The sequence below is a fragment of the Mauremys reevesii genome, linkage group 6 (genome assembly GCF_016161935.1).
Source record: "Mauremys reevesii isolate NIE-2019 linkage group 6, ASM1616193v1, whole genome shotgun sequence".
Lineage (NCBI taxonomy): Eukaryota > Metazoa > Chordata > Testudines > Geoemydidae > Mauremys > Mauremys reevesii.
In genome coordinates this window covers 86,903,523-86,928,892 of record NC_052628.1, presented here as the reverse complement: position 1 = coordinate 86,928,892, position 25,370 = coordinate 86,903,523, and the positions used below count along the sequence as shown (strand labels likewise).

Here is a 25,370-nt window from a genome sequence, read left to right as displayed (position 1 = left end):
GGACAGTATCTTTAAAGAAAAGTATTTTCCATTAACTATAAATAGAAAGACATTAACCTTCATTTCTATCATATCACCAGGGAAACTGTCCTGATAATTACTGCCATCTCCCAGCACATTTCTTAAACAAATCTACTTGTTTCTCCAGGGTTTTGTATTTCCCGCCCCGCTCTCTCTGAAAAGTCTGACAAGATGATTCAGGTTGCTCAGCAATATAAAGAACAGGCACCTGTTACTAGCCTGAAAAATCCAGGAGTACTGTCATTTTAAAAACTTTCGGGGGGCTAGGGAGGGACATAATTAAGGTATAATGTTTAAATGTGATTGTGGCCCGCCCAGAACGCATTGGGACAGGCTGGATGGGAGAGGTGTTGACAACGTGCCTCTCAAGGCAGACTAGGCCAGATTTTAAACCTGTCCTCCCTAAACTGTGAATGTGACCTAGTAGTTTTGTTAAAATATTTTAATGGTATGAAGACAAAGATGTAGAGCTTCAGAAAAGAGTGTTTCCCACTCTCCCTCTTTCCAGAACCATTGCTTTTAATTATAGCTGTTAACCACTTGGACGGTGTCTGTGTCTACATGAATCTGCGCTCTGTCCAGTGGCTCTCTCTCACTTCTTGTTGCAATGCACTGATTGAGAATGATCTTCTGAATGCTCAAGACACATGGGAGTGCAAGAGCTAGGACACCTGGCACAGGAAGGGGCAAGGAGGTCCTTGCCAACATAAAAACTTAAACAAAGTATTAGAGATACATTTCCATCTCAATTCTGTTACTCATAGGCAGAGTTTTGTCATGTTCCCTGAAGTCATTCTAGTCAGTGTGACTAAGTATGAACAATATTATCCTTATACTTGTAACTCTTCCAGCACTGGTCTGGTAAACCATCCACAAGAAAAAATGGTTACCTACCTTTCATAACTGTTGTTCTTCGACAGGGGTGGCTCTAGGAATTCCACCACCCCAAGCAGGGCGGCGCGCCGCGGGGCGCGCTCTGGTGGTCGCCGGTCCCGCGGCTCCGGGGGACCTCTTGCAGACGTGCCTGCGGAGGGTCCGCTGGTCCCGCGGCTCTGGTGGACCTCCCGCAGGCATGCCTGCAGATGCTCCACCGGAGCCGCCTGCCACCCTCCCGGCAAAATGCTGCCCCAAGTGCACGCTTGGCGCGCTGGGGTCTGGAGCCGGCCCTGTTCTTCGAGATGTGTTGCTCATGTCCATTCGATTCTAGGTGTGCGCCGCTGGAAATTTTTGCCTTAGCGGTATCTGTAGGGTCAGCTGTGGCACCCTCTTAAGTGCTGCACCCACGCATCAGTATATTAGGCGCAGCTGGCCCTACGCCCTCTCAGTTCCTTCTTGCCAGCAACTCCAACAGAGGGGCAAGAGGGCAGGTAATAGAATGGACATGACCAACACATCTCAAAGAACAATAGTTACGAAAGGTAGGTAACTGTTTTTTCTTCTTTGAGTGCTTGCTCATGTCATTTTCATTCTAGGTGACTCACAAGCAGTATCCCCAGAGCTGGGCTTGTGGCTTGCAACACTGCTCTACTGAAGCCTGCATTGTCTTGGGCTTCCTGGGTAATGAGACGTAAACGTGTGGATAGACAACCAGGTAGTGGCCCTGCAGATATCCTGAATCGGCACCTGGGCCAGGTAGGCTGCCAACAAAGCCTGACCCTAGTCAAATGGGCAGTCACGGTTGCTGGTGGAGGCACTTGTGATGAGTTCCCCCTGGGATACCACCTGGAACTGGGGTACCGCTGAGCCCCTGACCCACCAGCCTGGGCTCCCTGTCAAACTGTACTGCTGTGGAAAGCTTCAAAGCCTTCCAGCCTGCACTTTCACCAGCATTCATATATGTAGGGACACACCAAGCTGTAGTTATACACAGGCTCTCTCACCACCAGCTTCCCAACCTGGGGCTCCAGAGCAGTACTGTCCTGCCCTTGTCAAATCTGGTCAGTATACGGGTTTAATACCTGGTCCGCCTCTCCCTCAACGTGAAGAGAACAATGCACACTTTTGGTAACCAAGCAGAGATTTTCCCCAAGCACTCCCGTCAAAACTCACTAGTTTAGATTAAAACATAAAATAAGTTTATCAACTACAAAAGAATAGGTTTTAAGTGATTATAAGTGAGAGCAAACAGATCAAAGCAGATTACCTAGTAAATAAACAAAACCACAAACTGAGCTTAACACACTAGATAGGTAGGATATGAATTAGAAAAATTTCACCCTGAGTGATAAAATCTGCCCAGGCTGGCAGATTAAGGCACAACCTGCCTTGCCTCTGCAGCTTGGGTTTTCCAGGATTTCATACACAGCCTAGAAATCCCTATAGCCTGGGACCATTGCTTCCCACAGTTCAGTCCTTATTCCTCAGGTGTTTCCAGGTGTGTTGTTGTAGGGAGAGTGAGGTAACGTTGTCATTTCCCCCTTTTATATCGTCTTCCCACTTGCTGGAAAGCTCTTTTGCTGTGACCTGTGTCAAACAGTTCCCATTGTGTAGTGCTATCTGAGAGGTTTCTATTGTACACAGTTCCTGGGGTAATCCTTGTGCTTGTGTGCATTTCCTCAATAAGCCATTAACGTTGTTTGGCCTTTTTACTGTTGTACCTGAAAGGCTGCTTGTGCGTGTTTTCAACCTCACATGTTTCAGTAACACATACATACCCAAATTTCATAACTTCACATACGATGATAACACATACAATCCAACAAGCTATTAAATGTCTAGCAGATCAAGACTTTTAGAATGATACCTCACAAGGTATACTTTGTCCAAAACATATTCTAATTACATGACAGTGGTGAATATTGAGGTGCCAGGTTGTCACAGCACCTTCACCAGGTCATAGCAGTAACGGATGCAGGCCATGATCCAGGATGAAATCCTCTAAGCAGACACTGAGTGACCTTTCATGCTGTCCGCCACCACAACGAACTGCCACACTGACTTGCGAAACGGCTTAGTCCTGTCTATGTAGAAGGCAAGTGCCCTCCTGGTGTCTAGGTTGTTCAATTTGCGCTCATCTTCCCATTTATGAGGCTTTGGAAAGAAGACCGTTAAGTATATGTCCACAGCTGGATCTTGTCCTTATAGAACACTGTATAACACAGGGCCTGCTGTTCTTTAAAATTGTCCGGCGGGCTGGCACAAGAGGGCCCCGCCACTGCCTCATCTGGGGATGATGACAGGGTCACCAGGGTAGGCCCCAGGACGTCATCCCATGCAGGGTAAGAGGGTTTCAGGGTGGGCATTCACTCCTCTACCCCAGCCTACGAGTGTGCCTTGAGCACTGAGCTCGGTGCCACTAGTTGCTGCCCTGAGATGGCAGCTGAGGAATGGACTGACTGAGGCACTGGCATCACAGGCATGCCCCATGTGCTCGAGTAGGGCCATTGCACCGGTCACTGGCCTTGCTGCCACAACAACATTGCAGAGGTCAACACAGCCTCGGGTGCCTAATCACACAGGTGGTGTTGCAGTGAACGGCTGAATTCTTTTTCCGTACTGGAGGAATCACCTTCCAATGACCACAGGGTTGAAGTTTGCGTCTGATGGCTAACCATTGCCACAGGAGACCAGTGCCTCAAGTAGGAGGATTGGTGTCAGGGGATAGGTACCGCAACAGAGACCACTCCCGCTGTCTGGGAGACAGGGATCTGTGCTGAGGAAACAGCCGGTGGGAGGATGATCGGTGCTGGTGATATGGTGATCAGTGCCTTCCTCTAGGTGACCTGTGTCAAGAGGGTGAAGACCATGAGCACGGTGCCAGCGATCTAGGACATCCCGCAGAAGACAGAGACATGGGGCATGGAGACGGAGAGTGTTGTCTTATCTCTGAAGATTGGCATCCTTCACCCGCCCTCTGGGGGGTCTTTCTGGACGACTTTCCCTCAACAGGAGCCTTTGCTGTGTCCTGTGACACACGCAGTGCTAGTGGCACTGGTAGAGGCCTCTGCTCTCTGGGCGCCAGGAGAGCCTGGGAAGGCATCAGCCCTGCCACCAGTCAGGGTCCCCTACCTCTCCTGGAGTCGATGGCGGATTCTCTCAGGGGACTTGGGGACCCCATGGGAGGGGCATCCCCATGTGGCTCCGGTGTGGGGTGTCAGCCCGAACTGGGTCCTTTGCCCTTCTTGCTCAGTGCCAGGGAGTCACTCTTCTTCAACTTCTTCTTAGGCACCGGTGACGGGGAGCAGTGCCGAGTGGAGGCCAGTGCCAGGGGTGCGCTGTGCACCAAGGCTGAGATGCTAGGGGCAGTCTCCGGCTGGGAAGGCTTGGATGCCGGGCAGAGAGCAGCCTCCATGAGGAGGTCCCTCAAATGGATGACTCATTCTGAGTTCTGGGACAAAAGGTCTGCCTTAGACAAAGAAACGTGTATTTGATTCTCTTTCTGAGTTCTGCGACAGAAGTTCTTACAGATGTGACACTTGTCCTTCAATGTGATTCCCCAAGCACTTGAGGCTGCTATGTGGGTCACTAACAAGCATAGGACTGTTACAGTCAGAGCAGGGCTTAAAACCTGGAGAGCAGGGTATGCACCATCTCCAGCAAAGTCCCCCGCTGGGATTCTCTCTCTAACTACACCACTTAACAACTACCGTACTTACTAATTAACTACTGTAAACAAACTATTTAAAAGGCCTTAAGGCTCGAAGACTGAAGTAGAAGAACTGCTAACCCTTGCAAGGAAAGGGAAAGGTGCTCTGACTAACCATCATGGGCAGTAAGGAGGAATTGAGAGGGCGTAGAGCTGGCTGCCTAATATACCAACGCATGAGCGCAGCACTCAAGAGGGTGCCACAGCCAACCCTACGGATACCGCTAAGGCAAAAATCTATGATGGCCGCGCATGTGGGCATGCACACCTAGAATGGAATCGACATGAGCAAGCACTCGAAGAATATAATTTTGAAACTTTGGGGCTTAAGATAGAGCAACCAGTTCTGCATCTGGGTGTTCAAACTGGCAACAAGTCATCTCAACCTGATATTTGGGTGATTATTTGCAAATTTAAGTGCCCACATGACGAACCAGGCACCAAACTTTGAAAATTCGGATCTGTCTGGCTGTTCTAAACAGAAATGCTTTTTTATTATTCACTTTTAAAACTCCTCTGACAGAACAGTAATTTTTGATATCATCACCAAAGTCTATTGGCTTTGCCTGCACTGCAATGGACTGCCATGACCTCTTGTCCAGTCAGAACACCCTTCCTTCTGTACTATTCATGCTTTTGCCTCGGGGAAAATTAGCAATACCACACAGCATTACTGAACAACTTGTGTATTTATGGAAGAGAATTTCATTTTACAGGCAAGTCCACACAATGTGCTTAGATTTTTAGGAATGACATTAGATATGTTAGAATGATTGGGATTTATTTTAGTCCCTACATTCTGTTTGTTTTCCCTTCTGAAACAATTCTCCTAAGCACAAACAGACAGGTTTGAAGTTGTTCAAAATTCCATACAGAAGGTTTCCTGTGCAGGAGTTCACTTTGATATCTTTGTTACCTAGCAACTTTCAAATAATTGGCATGAAATCTACCTCATTGCCCGGCAGTTTCTGTTAAGTAATTTAGTTTAATAGTTTGCATAGACTTGGCCAACTTGTGAATTAATCTCTCAGGCAATTTTAGGAAGCAAAGTGATATTTTCAAGGAGCTCATTAAAATGATAACAAGAAACCACCAAGCCACTGCATACTGGGCAATTCATTCAGCTACCACATATAAAGTTAATTGAAATTCAGGGACAAGCAAGAGGTGCTAGGCTAACAGGTGAAATATTGGCAGTGCTAACACTGGTCTGGGAGTCAAGAAGCCTGGTTTCTACTGCTGGCTCTGCTACCAGTTAACCATGTGAATGCAGACAAGTCATTTAACTGCTCTGGGACTCTCTATAAAGCAACTATTAATGTTTACCCTGTTCGTAAGACTGACACAAGCACCTCTGTAGTCACAGCCTTCACACTATTGTAATAATCTTTGTACAAAACATGCCTTGTGAGGTATCATTTGAAAACTAATAATTCATTGATAATCAATATTCTTGTATGATGTAAGCACACCGTGGGTATTAAGAGTTATGAATATATGCTAGAATTATGACTAAAGTGTGCTTAAAGTAGGAAGTGTGCTTAAATGCAGGAAGAATTGGTAAATAGGTCTGCCTTAGACAAAGGAATGTGTATTTGATTCTCTGACCACCCCAGTCTTCAGACAAAGACAATGAAAGTCCAGTTTTACATATTAAGTAAACTAAGTTATTAAGCTAACAAGTGGAGGAAGAAAGAGCATGGAGCTTCCTTCTCCAGCCGTTCTTATGGTCTCCGGTGTACTGGATCAGACCAAAAGTCCATCTAGCCCAGTATCTTGTCCAACAGTGGCTAATGCCAGGTACTCTAGGGGGAATGAACAGAATAGGTAATCAAGTGATCCATCCCCTGTCGCCCATTCCCAGCTTCTGGCAAACAGAGGCTAGGGACACCATCCCTGCCCATCCTGGCTAATACCCATTGATGGACCTGTCCTCCATGAATTTATCTAGTTCTTTTTGAACCCTGTTATAGTCTTGGCCTTCACAACATCCTCTGGCAAAGAGTTCCACAGGTTAACAGTGCATTATGTGAAGAAATACTTCCTTTTGTTTCTTTTAAACCTACTGCCTATTAATTTCATTTACTGACCTCTAGTTCTTGTGTTATGAGGAGTAAATAACACTTCCTTATTTACTTTCTTCACACCAGTCATGATTTTATAGACCAGCAGTTCTCAAACTGTGGGTCAGGACCCCAAAGTGGGTCACAGCCCCATTTTAATGGGGTCACCAGGGCCAGCATTAGACTTGCTGGGACCCAGGGCTGAAGCCCAAACTCCACCCCCACCTGGGGTGGTGGGGCTCAGGTTGCAGCCCCCTCTCCCTCCACCTGAGGCAGTGGGACTTGGTCTCCACCTCCTCCTGGGGTCATGTAGTAACTTTGTTGTCAGAAAGGAGTCATGGTGCAATGAAGTTGAGAACTCCTGTTATAGACCTCTATCATATTCCCCCTTAGTCATCTCTTTTCCAAGTTGAAAAATCCCAATCTTATTAATCTCGCCTCATGAGGTTGCCTTCCTCACAGCTTAAATGAACTTTGCTTTGAGGGGTAACTCTCAGAAGAATCAATTTAAAAGGTTTACAGGTTTATAAAGATGGGAGGGCTGAACCTCAAGTGAATTGAATGACCTGAATATATACAATATTAAATCAAATGATTATATACAATATTACTGTATTATAAAAAAGTGTATTGAGTGAGGTCTTTTCTGAAAGCTGATAGCACACTTAATTAATATCATTGTGAAATGCCTGTATTAATACTATATAAGGATATATGGATACTTAATGATATTATTTATTAAAGTATGTGGCCAAACAGGGAGAAACAGGTTCCCTGCCAGACAGGAGAGAAGGCAGCTATTTACCTGTCTCCTATGTAAATTAAACATGGTGGAATCAAAACAAGAGAAGCCCCATTTACACAGAAATCAGCAAAGGACTGGGAAGTTCACAGGAAGGGAAGAAAAGCATGAGGCCATCCTGACTCTTGAAAAGAAGTCATTGAATTTTGGAAGATCTAAGAAAAGATGGAAGCCATCTTTTGCCTCCATCACCAGACAGGAACAAGGGAGTGGAGTTCGCACAAGCTGTGAAAGATGGGTCCTTCAATCTGGGGAGGTGGGGAGAGGGTCTAAAGTGTCTGGAAACTGAATATAGTTGAGAAACCTGCTTAGGCAAAGCTCTTTCACCTAGGAAGACAAGGTAAGACTGCACCTTGTACTTATGTGGAAGGTCCTGACTGAGGGAAAGTAAGCCATGGCTAGGAGGAAGGAAGATTGATGAAAGACACCATCTTGAACAGTCCATAATTTCCTAGATTAAGGTTTAGACTTTTAGATGTATGTTTTCACTTGTATTTGCTTGCTAACTTTATTCCTTTTACTTGGCATCACTTAACCTATGTCCTATTATTAATACATTTGTTTTATTTTAACTATAAACTAATTCAGTGTGGGTATAAAAGGAAGAGTGTATTTACCCCAGTTAATAAGATGTGATGTACTTGTGTGTCTTTAGAGGAACAAACTAACATTATTTCTCTGAGTGGTCCACGGGAGCTGGACATCACAGAGCATATGGTTTGGGGAAAACTGAGGACTGGGAGTGTGGTGGGATCACCTTGCTGGATGTAACCACGGCTGGTGGTGTAAGGCTGCTGAGGTCACAGCCACTGAACCAGGGCTGTCTAAGCACACAGACATTTCAGAGTGTGACCTGTATGCTTGCAGGCTAGTTGTGAACATCCCAGGCTGGGAGCCACACCAGCAAAGCATTGAGAGGCATCCAGGTTGCAGGGGAAGTGGTGACAGAGCCCCTCACTGGGCTGGATTGCACCCCAAACCCTATAACAAAGACACTAAGATCTATGGAGGAAAATACTTTACAAGTGCTAAGTATTATTACTAGCAGTCATAGTAATTTAATTATGCTTATGGTACCTCCTAGGAGACAATCCATAGACAAACATTCGCATTAGGTCTTACAACTTTACATCTAAAGTAACTATATCAATATCTAATTGAAAGTCAAGGTGGCTACTGAACTGTACGTTATTAATTTGAAGTCTATCAACATTATCCAGTGAGCACCACCCTTGACAGTTTTCAAAACTGGATTTCACTACTGCACACTTTTCATCTTAGCCAATAGTAAATTCAGCTGCTCCAGCCATATATACTTCTGCAGCTAGGAAACCCTATAGAAAGGACATTAGCTGATTTGGGGGGGGGGGAATGCGCTGTTTTTTTACAAGTAACAAGGTGTAATTATTCTGTAATTGTGGTCACTGTCTTCTAGTAACACAGTATTTGGTGGTTATCTGGTAACCAGATAATGAAGTCACCGTGAATACAAACCTTTCAAAGCTGTAGCTAACAAGTCATTTATTGTAAATTAACACTAATTACATAGTTATATACAGTAATGGGTGAATGACCAGATGTTTAGCTAAGTACCCAAACATTCAAATGCTTAGCCAAACATCATCCAACCACTTTGGATGAAATCCTGACCTCACTGAAGTAAAAGGCAAAATTCCCTTTGACATCAATAGAGCCAGGATTTCACTTTTTGGGTCTGTAAAAGGAATGTATAACTCTTATGAAAACAGACACACTTGTGAGATTTCTAGTACTTCCTGCTGCAGCAAGGTGAAACCACAAATTATTTGATCTCCAGCCCAATGAAATCAAATTCTCTGGTGGAATACCATTGGCTTTCCATATTTCTATGGAATCTACAGGGGGAATTTTTAGGTAGAAAGAACGTAATTATTTATGTTGAAATTAAGCCAAGATGTTGAGATTCATACCCCTACTTTTAAAAACCATGCTATGGGATCTTTAATGAACACATAATCTGAGAGTTAGGTGCAGAATGTGGGCAAAAAGCAGTGAATAAGCAAACATGTAGACATCCTCTTTATATAAAGAATATACTCAAACGTTCAAAGAGTCCTCAGAATAATGTTGACATGAGTCAATGGAGTTGCATTAGGAGAGAATTTGGGCTGGTCATCTTCTTCACTATGTCCTTAAATTCTATGTAATTTTGCTGTGCAATTTCAAACAGCTGCCGCATTCCATAACAGAGTTCGCTGCATGTCATTATTTAGTAGAATGATCCCCATACTTCTTACCTATTTTGCAGGTATGTTGTGAGGCTTTCTGTGTTTGTTTTTTGAGTGCCTTTCTCCTGAGGATCTCAAAACTGTTATCCCCATTAATTCCTCACCAAGACAATTATTCTTAAGTCATTCTACTGCATGGAGCTTTCACACCAGACAGTGCTCAGAATTAGTAATAATTTTTCAATACGATGCACAGAGGAGTTAATGGTGTAATTCCTAGTGGTAACTGTACCGCTATTTCCACACTTACTAAGTTGATATTGCACCTTTTAATTAATCTTTCCCTGTGTACAGGAATGTTTTAACAACAGTTTATAACAGTAATGATTTTGAGTATGAACCAGTCAGATAATTGACTCACCTTCCTCTAAAGGAACCTCTTCTTCCTCACTTGGCGAAGGGAGGAGGGGCTGCAGTGGTTCCATATTGATTATGAGTTGTTTATTCAAGGAATGAGAGCTACGACTCGGAGGAATGCTGGTTCTAAAAGCAAAGATAAACAGCATCAGTTTGTTCCCAAGAAATCATTACAAATAAATACAACTGCCTTTGCCCTTGTCTCAAAATAATTTTGCGTAAGTTATAATGGGCCTTCCCCTCCCCCCAAGGGGAACATGCCACTTACAGTGAATATCCTTTGACTCCTCCCCTATCTATTAGTCACACCCTTGGCTGAATGGTGGCTCTGCATCTGAAGTGCTGCAGAGGGGCCAGTAGTGTCTCTGCAGTAGGGCGGCTTCCTGCTTCATTTAGCCTCACATCTTCTCATTTTATACTGCATTTCAACTTTACTGCTCCACTCCACGCTGCACAACAGTGAGGAGAATACGGCCCATTAGAGAGAGAATGCTAATCATTTTGCTGAAGAACCATGCTCCACTGTCTCTGGGACTGGGTCAAGAATAAACCATGAGTGGTTCTGTCACTCTTATCACTGCATGAAGAACAGCTTTCACTTTAGACACTGCCTCTAAAACATGCTTTCAGGTCCTCAATCTGTTTTTATTAGTTTATTATTATTATTATTATTATTATTAGCAGCAGCTCTTTGGTACAATGGGTCAGCCATGAGTAATCCAAGTTCTCCTACACATCTGGTGGATGTAATCGTAACGAAAAACGCAGTTCTCGTGGATAGATGTAGGAGGGAGCATGTTGGTAACAGCTCAAATGGTTGCTGCATCAAGCATGTAAGAACCAAGTGCAGGTCCCAGGGTTGAGTGGGTGATTGATGTCCAGGTATACGTTCTGGAGGCCCTTGAGGAACCACTTTGTGATGGGATGGGCAAAGATAGTAGTGTGTCTGGTCTTATGGTGAAAGACCATAATTGCTGCTAGATGTACCTTTATGGAGCTAAAGGAGAGCCCAGATAGTCTAGTATTAGTGAAAGAGGCGCGGAAGCGGGAGCGATTTGTCTGATGGAGCATCAGTGAGTGAACCTAGTCCATTTATGGAGATAAGTGGTACATGTGGCTTGCATTCTGCTATGTAACAGTATTATTTGTACCTGTTTAGAGCAATCTAGTTCCTCAGAGAACCACTGAGGAGCCATGCTTTGAGGTGTAGCATCATTATGTTGGGGTGATGTAGTTGACCCCTGGGTTGTGATAATAGGTTTGGAAGGGTGAGGGAGCAGAATCGGCAGGGAAACAGACATCCCCGTTACAAATGGGTACCACACCTGTCTGGGAAACGTAGAGGCTATTAGTATGACCCTGGCCCTCTCGCTCGTATTTTTTGTAATACTCTGTGAAGACATGGTGTCCACAGGAATGTGTATAATAAATTGTCCTTCCATTTGATCATGAACGTGTCTCCCATTGAGTCCTTTCCAAGGCCTGCTCTATAACAGAATTCCGGGCATTTCTTGTTGGTCGCAGTTGCAAAAAGATCCAGTTGCGGGTAGCCTAATATTTTGAATATGTTGTGTAGGATGGTATCATTTATCTCCCATTCGTGATCTAGGGGGAAAAGATCTGCGGAGATCGTCTGCAGTGGTGTTTAGTGAATTGGGTAGGTAGGAGGCTGAAATTTGGATATTGTATTGGAGGCACCAATTCCAAAGTTTCATAGCCTCAGTGCAGAGCAAGTGGGATCAAGCTCCCCCTTGTCTGTTTATATAAAACATGCAGGCAATGTTGTTGGTCATGATCCTGATGTTTTGGTTCTTGGGAGAAATTGGAGGCAGGCATTGCAGACCACTCAGAGCTCTAACAGATTTATGTGTAGTGAAGTTTCTGTAGGGGACTGTAGTCCCTGAGTAGTATGGTGCACCATGTGTGCCACCCTACCTGTGAGGGAAGCATCTGTGGTAATTATAACAGAGGGGGACTCCTGTATGAACAGGACTCCGGAGCAGAGGTTGTGTGGAAGAGTCCACCATGCGAGTGAGTCCTTGACTTTGATAGGTATGGATAGAAGACTGTTTAAACTGTGCACATTTGGTCTGTAGACAGTGGTCATCCAACCCTGCAGGCACCACATGTAGAAGTGTGCATTCTTGACCACAAAAATACAAGAGACCGTATGGCCAAGAAGTTGCAGACAGTCACGGACAGTGACCAGCGGGCTGTTCTGCAATTTGGCAACCAGATTCTTTATAGTGTTGAATTTGTCGAATGGGAGAGATGCAAGTCCAGTTATGGAATCAATGTGAGCGCCTATGAACTCCAGTCATTGAGTAGAAGTTAATGTGGATTTGTTTTTGTTTATTTGTAGGCCAAGACCCTGGAAGCAGTCGATGGTCATCTGTATGGCTTGGATGGCCTCCTCGTGAGTCTGTGCTTTGAGCAGGCAATCATCCAGGTAAGGAAAAATTATCATTCCTTTATTCCTTAGGTGCACTGTTGCCACCGCAGGAATCTTGGAGTAAGATGCAAGGTGCTGTTGAGAGGCCAAAGGGCAGAACCCTGTATTGGTAATGATTTGAGCTCATAACAAATCTGAGAAAACGCCTGTGGGCGGGGTGTATAGTCATATAAAAATAAGCATCCTGCAGGTCAAGGGCTGAAAACTACTCTCCCTGCTCCAGTGCTGGAATTATGGTTGTGAGGGTAACCATTTTGAATTTTTGCTTTTTGACAAATTTGTTGAGTCATCTGAGTTTGAGAATGGGTTGCCATCTCCCACTTTTCTTTTCTATCAAAAAATAGTGGGAGTAAAACCCCTTTCCCCTGTGCTGATCAGGCATCATTTCCACTGCTCCTATTTGTAGAAGATGTCACACCTCTTGATTGATAGTGAGAGGGGTCCCTGAAGAGGGATGGGGCAGGTGGTATGGACAGGAAGGAGATGGAATAGCCCAATTGGAGGACCTCTATGGCCTACCTGTCCGTAGTGATGGCTCCCCAGTTGTGGTAGAATGGGAGCAAACGGTGGCCAAAAGGTTGGATGGGAAGCATAAGCGCTGGAGCGGTTGGAAGGTCTTTTATACCTTCAACCAAGGCTTCAAATCTGCTTATTAGGTGGAAGGGGCTAGGACGGTGTCGATGGTGTGGAGCAGCAGGATTGATGCCTAGGTCCCTGGCATTGTTGCTGCTGGTGGTCATATGGCCTCTGGTGGTGGTGTGTGTAGGCCAGGTATCGTGGGCGTTGGTAAGGCTAATACCTATATTGTCTTCTTCTAGTTGCCAGTGTATGGATGTGTAGGGATCTCAGCATCGCTCTGGAATCCTTCATGGTATGCCGCACCTTGTTGGTCTTTACTGCAAATAACTTTCTGCCATCGAAGGGGAGATCCTCCATGGTGTTTTGCATCTCACATGGGAAAGAAGAGGAGGAAAACCATGAAGCTCGACGCATAATGACGGCTGTCACAGTGGACCTGGCAGCTGTGTCCACAGCACTGAGGACAGCCTGTAGCGCCGTGCGGGAAATAATCTGCCCTTCAGAGACTACTGCTTTGAATTGTTGTCTCGTCTTCTAGGATGTCATTAATAAAGTCCATGGATTTCCCGTAATTTCTGTGGTCATACTTGGCTAGTAGGGCCGCATAGTTTGCCACCCTGAATTGCAGCGCAGATAATGCATAAACTTTGCGGCCGAATAGGTCCATTCTTTTACTGTCCTTATCAGAGAGGGTAGACCAGAAATGCTGCTATTTGTTCCTTTGGGTGGCTGCTTCTACTACCAGTGAATTTGGTGCTGGATGTGTGAAAAGGAATTCTGAGCCCTTGGAGGGGACATAATATTTCCTGTCTGCCCTTTGGCAGGTAGGGGGTATAATGGCTGGGGTTTGCCAGATATTCTTGGCAGGGTCCATAAGAGCTCCATTAATAGGTAGGCAATCTTGGAGGAGGTTGAAGATTGTAAGATGTCGGTCAGCTCATGCTGAGTCTCCGACACCTCCTCCAGAGTGATCTTGAGCTCATTAGCCACTCTTCTGAACAGGTCCTGAAAATGAGTAAAATCATCTCCTGTCATTGGGGGTGGGAGTATACCTTGTCCGGTGAGGAGGATGAATTATTATTTGGAGAGGTGTCAGGTGTCCCCTCTTCTGCATGCACTATTGCAGGTTGCTCCTGTCTGTCCATTGCAGAAGTGTGCACGGGTTCAGAAGCACATCAGGTGTCACCTCTTCGTGGGCTATGTTGGTTACTGTGGTGCCTGCTGTAGAACCCCCACAGGTTCCAGTAATGCCATTGTCCAGGGAAGGGCCTGGGTGGTCCCATCCACGGGTGTACATACCAGGGTGGTAAGTCTCTGGAATATGAAGACATTGATCTCCTTGGTCCCATGCTAGCAGGAGTCTGAGGAGAGGAATGGTGTGGTGAAAAAACTCCCTCCACTTCATCATCCTCATTACTAGAAAAGCGAGAGGGAATAGGGGATAGCTGTTGGTGCCATGCTGACAGCTCCAGTGAGAGATCGGTATCAAGTAATGGGGGTTGGCGAGACTAGCAAATCGCTCAAATGAATGAACTGCAGTGCCAAGGTAGAAGAAGTTGGAATATACTGCGCTGGGTGCAGCCGCAGTGCCATAGGGTTGGCCAGTGCAGATTGGTGCGGCGCCGTACGCATATGCATAGGTGGTTGAGGTGTCGGTGCCACAACAGCAACCGTAACTGTGTGTGGCATGGGCAGCCTCAGTTGAGTTGGCACCGAGTCCTTTGCAGTGGCGTATTAGAAGAGGCAGGCAACTTTAAGGCCATAGCCTAGGCACTGGAGCGGTGCGTACCGGCAGCAGCAGCCGGGGTATGGACGGTGCTGGAGGTGCCCGCAGCATCTTATGTGCTGAGCCGTGGAGCGGTCGGCCCTGAAGACACAGACCTGCTCTGAGACCGTTTGGAGGCCAGCTGGTCAATGGGAGGTGATGAAGCTCGCCCTTTTGTTGTTGGTTTTTTATCCTTTGTTGACTTAGGCAGGCTTTGTCTAGAGTAGGACTCCTGACCTGGGTCTCAGGGACTTTTCCATCAGAATTAATTTGAGCCTTAGGTCTCTGTCCTTTCGTGTCCTGGCCTTCAGCTTACTGAAGTGGGCACATTTGGGGGGGGATGTGGGACTCCCTCAAACAATGAACACATTGAGAATGGCCATCAGAGATGGGGATGGCCTCTGTGCATGTGGTGCATCTCTTAAAACCTGGAAAGCCAGGCATAATATAAACTAACTGACAGAAAAAAACTGGGAAGTGGGGTGGGGGGGGGGGGTTAAGAGAATAAGGGGAGAGAGGAAATAAAACTTATCTGACTAAAATACTAGATAAACTGTATAAATGACTGACTGTCTAAAAGCAAAAATTATTGAGCAAGACTCCCGAGCTCCGTCTCAGGCTGGGGACAGTACAGAAAGAACTGAGGAGCCCAGGCCAAGCACACACAATATTGAGGCACCATCAGCGTGTGAGGCAGGCACCGCGTGTGCACGGCCTGTGCAGGTACTGCTATAAAAATCTCCAGGCAAAGGCACAGGGATGCACCAACACCTGGAGTGGAGCACCCACAAGGACAGCTCTCAAAGAAGAATGGAGTGATGCTTTCAAGAGGATATTTTGGGCAGTTGTGAGTTAACTATAAGAAGTGAGTGAAAGTTCATAAGATGTCACAGTAACTTATAACAACAAATGTTGATGGGAAAAATACAAAAGGGAGACAGACGGAATTAGTCCATGCAAAAAGGCCTACTGATATAAATCAAGGACTGTTCAGATCATGCTTGGTAAACAAGAAAAAAGTGTGGAACCAGAAATCTGTGAACCAAAATTGTTGTGTCAAAAACTAGGTATTATTGGTGGACAAAATAATGAGGAGTTAGGCTATTCCACCAATCACTTTGTGGGTCCTTAGACAGGACTTTCAGGAAAAAAAACTGGCTAGTGGAGGGGGCTTCACCATCCTAGCTGCTATCCCCACTGTGATCCTGGACCTTCTTTGTCCTAATCCTGAGAGATGTCCTGACCAGACTGAGCCAGAGGAACCCAGATGACATCACCACTTCAAATGTTTCCAGCTGAATTCCAACCACCACCTGGGATGAAACAGGATCAGACAGACACCGGCTTCCTATGAGTTCAGGGGGGTGCTCAACCACCTGCTCCGCCCCAGGTCCCGCCCCTTCCCTCATGCCCCCACCCCAAGCCATGCCTCCACCCCACCCCTTCTCCCAAGTCCCTCACCCCGCCTCTTCCAGCCCCACCTCTTTCCACCCCCCCCCCCCGAGCATGCCTCATTCCCGCTTCTCCCCCTTCCTCCCAGCGCCTCCTGCATGCTGTGAAACAGCTGACTGCGGTGGGCAGGAGGCACTGGGAGGGAGGGGAGGAGTTGATTGGCAGGGCTGCCAGTGGGCAGGAAGTGGGGGGGGGGGAGAAGGGGGAAGCTGGCTGCCAGTGGGTGCTAAGCACCTGCTAATTTTTTCCCTGGAGCACCCGTGGAGTCGGTGCCTCTGTGATCAGACCTTAGCAACAGCAACAGCTCCAGGCCGCCTCAACTAACTTCTCTTTTCCCCAAAAAGGACAGTCATTACCATTTCATCTACCATACTATCTAAGAGACTGTCAAACAAGGGGGCTTTTCCTTCTAAAAACTCACTCCATTTAAAGGGAAAGGGATGTTGTTAAAATGAAGGCCTCACTTAATACTTTACATTCCAAATGCTTCAACTGTTTTTTCTTCTTTTCTTCATCTTTAATAAAAGGTTAAAAGAATTTTTATTAATGGTGCGTTTGCCATGGTGCTAATCAGGCTGAGGTCTCTGTATACCAAACCCCGAACCTTGTTTAACACAGTTTAATACTGGACAGTGAGTGGGTTATGCTAACAGCTTTGGGCTTTATATTCTATTTAAATTAATACAACAGGTTGTAGGCAGGAACCCCAGTAGTATGTTGTAAAGGTTTTTGTTAAAAAAGAGCCAAACCCTTGAATGAGGGCAAGTTTCTGATTCCATATAGTGTGTGGACCTTGTTTCAGGATAGGCTGAGAAGGGCACTTGCCCACATTCTACTAATGCAATATTCTTTTCACCACAAAATCAAAAGAAAAGGCAGCCAAGTTCATGCAGCAATTTTGTGCCATGCAGAGTAAACCCTCAGCATAGGCAACAGAAGGTATGTATTTTGTCACCGTTCACTTACATTATTTTTGCAATGCTGTAAAACACAGAAAAGCCAAATGCAAAAAAACCCCCCTCATATTTATCCCTCAGAACGGACTGGTAGAAAATGGACAATAAAGAATAAAGCAAGACAACTTGGACAATCACGTGGATCTCCTATGTTAGTGTGCATTTGCACACTTCAACAGTGCATTCAATCTCAATGGAAGACCTACCCACTTATTTTTGTACTCTAATTAAGACACCTAATAATTTTTAGACCCTCTGTTTGGTGCATCATTTAAATGTCACCTGGTTAATGTTATTCAATGGCCATGTATGCTCATGTTAGGGTGTACAACACAACTGCATCTTTATGAATGTTACCTTTTAGACATTATAAAGAGCCTAATTTAGGGCACATCTCCACACTTCACCAAGGGATAGGTGTTATTTCAGGACACAATGAAAAAAAACAAACAAACAAACAAAAAACAGACAAACTCCACACACAAAAGTAACGAAAAATTAACTTTACAACAGTAGAGTGGCTGTGGCCTCAAATATTCAAAAAACTAAGCAATCACTCTGATCACTGACACAATAATATGTTTTTCAAGCTTTCTAAAGTCTTGTTACTTTTCCTCCTGGTATTTCTTTCCTCTCTTCTGCTTAGTCTCTAATCATGGAGTTTGTGCAAGTTTTCCATTTCCATTTGTTTTGATCAGGGTCTGATCAATTCCTTCTGGCTGTACAATGAGTGACATGTCTCAGGAAGACACCTGTCTATTTTCAAAAGGTCCAACAGTATAGCTTTAGAAAAAAGCAAACAGGAGAACTTTTCCCCAGATAAGATAAGAACTATTCTCCTTTCTCTTTAAACTGGGTTTTAAGTCAGTGGATAAGTTGCTACATAAATCCCTCCTCCTAAAAAATTAAAAACAGGACAATGACTGGGGTTGAAACACAGGTGATTTTTTTTTCTGCTAGGATCATACTTCCTACCTGATATACAGGCCAGTAAACTATTTTACTGATTGATTAAAAGGAATTTCAGGTCAATACTGATTCAACTCCCTTGTCTAGCAGAGAAAAGTGACACAGAGACAATTCTGTTATGCTAACTTAGAATTTTCACTAGGATTGATTGTCTCAAATGGCTGCTCAGAATGATGGTCCATTAGTCCCATAGTAACCAAAGTGACTTTTTCTGTGTAAAGCAGACTCATCTTCTTTGGTCCTTAAAGTTAAAATATCAAAACATACCTGTGCACTTCAGGAGGTTCTCTCTGGATTTTAGAACTTGCTTCAACCACCTCTTTGGCGACCTTTCCACTGTAACAAAACATGAATTAGGATATCCAAGCAACTTTTGAGGGATTTTTTTAAATTTATGTCAATAATAATATGTAGTTGTAACTATTTGAACTATTAAAATGGTAACAAAGAAAAGCAACACATTTTTAGAAGACAGGATGCAAGAGTACATTATTTTCTAATTTATTAGAAATCAATTTAGTGCTCCCACTGAAAATACTGGAGATCCTTTATCTGCAGAACAGAAGAGCTGTGTCAGCATGAGTTTCGCCCCACTGTCTCACCAACGTATGTCTACCCTGATTCTAGAGGCATCTGGTGAGATTAGTTCAATCTCTATGCTATCCAAATTTTGTCTCGTCTTGAGACTGCAACAAAGGATGACAACAAGTATCAAATATTGTGCCTTTTTTTCTTATGTGAAACACTGTTCACTATGATCTAAATGAAACCACCAACTCATTTCATAAAAGACACTGAAGAGCAATCAGGCTTTGAATCCCAATAACCTGCATTGGGTACCCTAGAGGTAAAGGCTCAATTTCCCATTAATAATTTTCTGAGCTCTCTCTTCCACCCTCAGAATGGTTAATCTTAAAAAAGGACAAGAAAGTGCATACCTATATCGAAATCTACTGCCTTTAAAAAATATTTTGCTGCTGGACATCGTCTTGATCTGACTTGATTTTGCATACCTTCCAGAAAAAGAAGAGTACATGGTTGTCACATTTTCAAAAAGTGTAAAAAGCAGCTTAATGTACAGAAATGAGCAAGACAAATGACAAACTGTGTTATTCTTCTACTATAGCATAATGTTATATAATTGGCAGTTTAAAAACTTTTGTATTGGTATGTGTAATAATTTCAATATAAAATTACATGTGAAACAGAGGTATTTCACAATTTGGAGTGTATGGAAAGGCGGCATATCAATGAGTGATTATCTGGATAACTGAGCAAGAAATAAAATGTGCTCCTACAGGGCCCACAGAAGTTTATATATACACCATGTGAATCAAGCACCATAGAATATAGCAGCCCCTGCAAGGGTTCTTACAATATCCTGTATGTGGGAGGATTAGGACAGAGATGCAGTTACCTCCACACTGCCCAGCCATGCCAGGAGGGCAGGAGGTAATGAATGTGGTTTAATTAGGCGACATCTTCACCTAAAAATCTGGAAGAACTTGGCAATAAATGGTACAGTGAAGATCATCATAATTCGTTTAGTCATTTCCATATAATCCTCAACTGATCCCAGCCAGCCCATTGCTTTCCTGCTACTTTCCCCCTGTTTGAAGTGAACAGAAGCTATAAAAGGAGGGGGGAAATAGTCTCCCTGCTGTGAGACATAGTATTCCCCCCCCCAGCTCCCTTAAGGGATGCTTTCCTTCAAATCCTTTCCAGTCCATTTTATCTGATAACTGGATCCCTTCCATTATGGACAGCTGCCATGAGTTTTATGTACTTAATTTGACATTATGGCCTAACCCCCCTCCCCACCCGCACACACACTGGTCCCAACAGGTCCCAGACCTGCTGTGAGGAAGACAAGTACCCCGCACAACCTCAGCCATCTGGTGGTGAGGGAAAAACTCCTTCCCAACCCCCAAAGAAAAGGGCAACTAGCATAGTGAGTCATCAGGAAACCCAGCCCCTTTACAAATTCATGGGTGCAAATGCCAGCCTGATCCAGGTAAGAGAAGGCTTTTTTTGGGACTGCCTGGGATATAAATACCCCACCCTCACTCCTTCAGTCAGCAGGAAGGGCAGTCTCCTCCCAAGACCTGTCACAACTGCTTCCTGCTCCTCTCCCCTTTCCTGATCCATGCTGGTAAAACTTCCCCCCCTCCCCTTCTACTACCCATTGTAAGGGGGAGGGCCCCTTAAAGTGGCAAGAACCCTTTTTCCTCCAGCAAGTCACACAAGGACTCCCCACTCGGGTGCTGCAGTGAGCACACTGGTATCATTGAAACAAATAGGAAACAAAAGAACAGGAGTTCCTCACTCAGAAAACAGCTATATTTTCTGTGTCTTCACACAGTCAATGTACATGTAGTCTCTACCCAATCCAGTCACTTTGAATCAGTAGGTTTTGAGTGTACATGGTTTGCAATGCTATGCACACTAACTCTGCAGACTGTTGAGTTATAGCAACCACTATTTCCTAATCTGCCACTGTACTCCATCCATGGAGTGATGCTTCCAATCCTCACTCTACTAAATTAGTAACATATTTCCATTCCAACATACAGACGCTGAAATGAAACAGGCGAGTATACTTTCAAAATCTTCAAAAAACAACCTCACAGAGCTATATGGAAGCCACATGGAGAGTATGGCAAGGAAAAGAGTAGATAGGGCAATGATGCCTGAGACCCACATTATGAATATTGCTACTAGGGCAGCAAAATATCAGATATTTTATACCAGTCCACATTGGACATTCATACTTTGACAGCTGCTACTGTCTGAAAGGCGAACGGATTTGACTCCTCTCCTTTGAGTGTAGCTGGGAGAGTGAGTGTTGTACCATTCTCTGTTTTATATTACTAAAAATGATTGCAATCAGATCTAAATGTTTAAAAATCAAAATGTTTAAAAATCAAACCAGTTTTCCAAGGTGAAGAATGTTCTTAAGTAGATCCTCTATAATAATTCCACTTCAAACATAGTTTTCAAATGGAATATAAATAAATGAATGGCTATATTGTAATAGGCCTATATTTTATGCCTTTCATTCAACACACTGTTGCATCTGTGTTAAACTTAAAGAACCTGCTTCAACATAAAACAGATAATTAACACCTTTGTTAAAACACAAATTCTGTCTACCCTGTCACAAGCACCAAAGAAACAGTATTTTTACAAAATAAAGTATGCCAGATACTGTAAAGAAACTCAAAGTAGCAGGAATAAAAGAAACATGCCCAAAGGGAAATGTTAGTATACAAGGCGAAAGATCTAATTAAGTTAACTGGGGAAAGGAAAAAATGAATGAGTACCTTTGATGATTTATCTGCACGGTATCTTTTGGAGGTGTAGGAGAGGGGATAGTTTCTGGACTTCTTCCTTCTCTTGCAACTGATTTACAGCCATTTACTTTTTGAACTAGATGAGTGGCAACTTTCCCAAATGCATCCTACAGCACTTCCATCTTTTTGAAGTTTATTAACCCATGCTGTGGAATGCCTAGTAACCAGTTACCAGCCCTTGTGGCTTCACTGGAAAACAATGTTTATTCAAAAATGCCCAGATGAATAATACTTATGGCTTAGCACACTCCTAGCATAGATCTCAAAGCACTTAATAGAGGTGGGTAGCATTATTCTCTCCATGCTACTCACAGGAGAAACTGAGATACAGAACAGTTAAGTGCCTTGCTCAAGTTTGCAGAGGTGGTCAACAGCTGAACCAAGAGTAATACCCATGTTTCCTGACTCCCGGTCTGTCATCCTATTCACTTAGCTACACACTGCTGCTACAATCTTAGCTAATACAGGGTATTTGGAAGAAAGTTCTTGATCCTCCACCCTAAAAAGCACCAAATGCCTCCAACTATGATCCTCATTTGTAATGAAGTACTACCTCCCAGTATACCAATTTGCATATTTATTCAAATATGCTTTTTTGGCATCGAAATTTAATGATGCAGCAATACTGTTTATGTCTTCCATCCTGTTAATGACACACACACAATTTCACATGGAACCATCTTCTACCCTAGTGCACATGCTTTTCTTTTACTATAATGAACTGATGTAGATTTACTTACTTATAAAAAGCCTGGTTCTCCACCCCACACTTCCAAAGATGCTTGCAGGCTGCTGGTGTAGAGGTATGAAATGACAACATAGCCTTTTTCTAAGTGTAGAAAAAAGAAATAAGAAAAAACATAAAAGTTGAATTCTTTAAGACTGTGAAATAGTCTTCCAGGGAACTGATAGAAACTCCATCCACTAGAAACATTTAGGATCAAAATTTTCCTAAGTGGCACCAATCCACACTTCATTGCAACCCATTTGCACTTGATTCCTCAGCCCCCATGTGTGAAAATGGATTTTTCACATAGCAGAGCTACTTTTGTGGGGGAGAAGGAGCTGGTCTAGTGATTTGTTAACAGAGAAATGGACTCAAGGTCATACCCATTATAGCTATAGGTAGTTAAAGCTGAGTTTTATGCAAATGAACCACCATCCTAATTTTCATATGTAATGAATATGCATTGCCTCAATTTCTCTGTCAAATCCTTGAATTCTTTGCTTCTCCTGCATATAAAGACAAATTCTCTCCCCCAAAGTCATCACTTCCTCCTCGAGTTCCTCCATCCCCTCTGACCTGGCTCCCCCTTGACTTTCCACTATGCTCTCCTCTCTCGCTCTTGTTCTCCACATAGCCCCCCCACTTGTCCTCCTTCCCTCTCTTTGGCAACCCCTTCTCCCTGCTGACTGGCTCTCCTTCTCACTACCATGCCCATGCCTTTCTTTGGCTCACTTCATCCACTACTTCAAACCCCCCGCCCCCCAACAGCTCTCTCATTTAAATTTCCCTATTTCCCTGGACTGACTCCCCCCATATCCCTTGCCGTGACTCATTCTATATCCCCCACCCCCGCTAGTTTCTGGTTCCCCATGTCTAGCTTTCTTTCTTCCATCCTCCCTCCTTCCCCAATCTAGACTATAGTCCTCCACAAAGCCATAGCCTTGGAGACAGCGATGCCCAACATCACTCTGACCTGCATTACTCTACCGTCCTCAAGGTCATGGGCAGGTTAAGAGGAATGCTTTAGGCAGAGCCTCTATGGTCAGAACACTGGAGAATGAACGAATACTAGAAGAAACTAACTATACAGACACTAGATAGTGAGCTTCTCCCGCAAGTCTGCAGTTCTCCCAAGCAGCTGCTTGGGAGTCCAGCAGGATGCACCTCAAATCAGAAGGCTCCCAAACAAATCAAGAGACTTTAAAATTCAGGTCTGGGTTAAGGCCTATGTAACTGGGTCAGCTGCTTCCTGAGTGCTTCTTGTGTCTGGGGTGACTACAGTACCCTGCTTCACTTTACCTTTCTGGACTCAACTCCCAAAAGGTTTCACAAGTCAAACAGCAGCAGCCTTTCTTGGGTTCTAGTTTATTAACATAAAAGTCAAAATAATTCAAACTGTCCTTAAAGTCCCAACATAATTCAAGCAACCACAGCAAGGCTCCTCTTAACTCGAGTCTTCCATTGATCTCTGTCTGCCGTGTCCAACTCTCTGGCTCTGAGGACACACACACACACACACACACCAGTTAAACACCCATGGCTGGCCCCAGTCAGCTGACTCAGGCTCACAGGGCATGGGCTGTGAGGCTGTAAAATTGCTGTGTAGACATTTGCATTCAGCCTGGAGCCTGAGCTCTGGGACCCAACGAGTGGGTAGGATCCCAGAGCCTGGGCTCCAGCCCAAAACTGAGCATCTATACAGCTATCTTTAGGCCCACAGCCTGAGCCCCAGCGAGCTTGAGTCAGCTGACCCCGAGCCAGCCAGGGCCGGGCCACGGATCTTTTATTCTAGTGTAGACATCAGCAGGCAAACCCCTACTGCTGCTCCCCTGGTTTCTCAGAGTCCCTTCAGGAGCCTTCTGCTCACTGCAGCTCTTTTGCAGTAACTACCACAGCATCCTCTCCCTGTTTCCTGTTCCCCCCTCTTTCTAAAAAACAGTTGCCCTCTGTCAGGCCCCATAGTGAGGCTGTTAATGAGGATCAAGTGGCCTGCCAGTTTCCTCTTAAAAATCCCAGTCAACCCTGTAACAGCCCACTTGAAAATTTAACCATAGAGGTCAGGGGCTTGACACTCCTGTGCATTACTCACATTTTATGCTTGTGCAATTCCCACATTTAGATAATCTGACCCTTAAAACTAGACTGGATAAATACTAGGGAACAAATCGTAAGGAAAAATCCCTGCACCACATGGTTGGATTAGATAAACCTAATAGATGTTGTCAGAGCTAATCCCTTTGTCAAATTAGATACCTTTTTTCTCAAACAATAAAAAGACAAGTTTATTTTTATTTTATATGTAATCTACAATATATGAAATACAATTTGTCAAACCACTCATTAAAAAGACCCGTTTTAAAATTAAAATACATTAGTAGCTTTTTAAAATTAAATCTAAATCACCCATACTAATTTAGTATAAAAATAATATCCAACCTCTCTCTGAGCTCCAAGCACATAAAATGTCTTCCCTTCAAATTTCAATTTACAGACATCAGCCCTAAGAAGAAAAAATCTTAAGTAAAGGAAAAAATTGCAGTGAATAAAAGTGATGTGCATTTTCATGCAAATTTAACTAATTCACAAATATAGAGCAGGCTGCCATGGAACACAATGCTATTATCTCATCAACAGTGCACTCTTGGTAAATAGTGTAAAATCGACAGTGCTAGAGCAAACAATATACAGTACTAATTTTTTTCAGAGTAGAGAATATAGACTTGGGATGTTATGCTTTCTACATTGTTGTGAGCCTTTAAAGAGTTCATTTGGACCAGGGTGGAAAGAGAAGGAAGCTGCTGAGAAGTGAAATGGAGATAAAAATTCTAAAGTATAAATATAAATTTCTCATCTTTAAAATCTTGGAACCCATTTGGTACTTAAAATGACGAACGGGTAACACCTTTAGGAGCCAGATGCTGCATAGAAAGGTCTGGAAGTTTCCACAAAGAATGCTGCAAATGCATCTCACTTCTCACCAGCAATATCCCATCTATTTGCATATCTGCTTATTTATGCCTTG

The 25,370-nt window shown here is 44.1% G+C and overlaps 1 protein-coding gene and 1 long non-coding RNA gene across 8 annotated transcripts in view; one reads left to right on the top strand and one right to left on the bottom strand.

Annotated features, from left to right (window-relative positions):
* Positions 1–13,698, top strand: part of LOC120408615 — a 51,270-nt gene extending 37,572 nt beyond the window's left edge. For both annotated transcript variants that reach the window (XR_005600821.1, XR_005600822.1), the window contains exons 4-5: positions 12,458–12,544; positions 13,366–13,698. This is a non-coding gene — a long non-coding RNA (uncharacterized LOC120408615). The remainder of the gene's footprint in view (positions 1–12,457; positions 12,545–13,365) is intronic.
* Positions 1–25,370, bottom strand: part of FRMD3 (FERM domain containing 3) — a 236,295-nt gene that overhangs the window by 25,213 nt on the left and 185,712 nt on the right. For all 6 annotated transcript variants that reach the window (XM_039545743.1, XM_039545741.1, XM_039545740.1 and 3 more), the window contains 5 exons: positions 24,785–24,848; positions 22,362–22,450; positions 19,207–19,281; positions 18,536–18,604; positions 10,100–10,221 (listed from right to left, as the gene is read on the bottom strand). In XM_039545743.1, the coding sequence (XP_039401677.1) occupies positions 10,100–10,221; positions 18,536–18,604; positions 19,207–19,281; positions 22,362–22,450; positions 24,785–24,848 (419 nt within the window). The remainder of the gene's footprint in view (positions 1–10,099; positions 10,222–18,535; positions 18,605–19,206; positions 19,282–22,361; positions 22,451–24,784; positions 24,849–25,370) is intronic.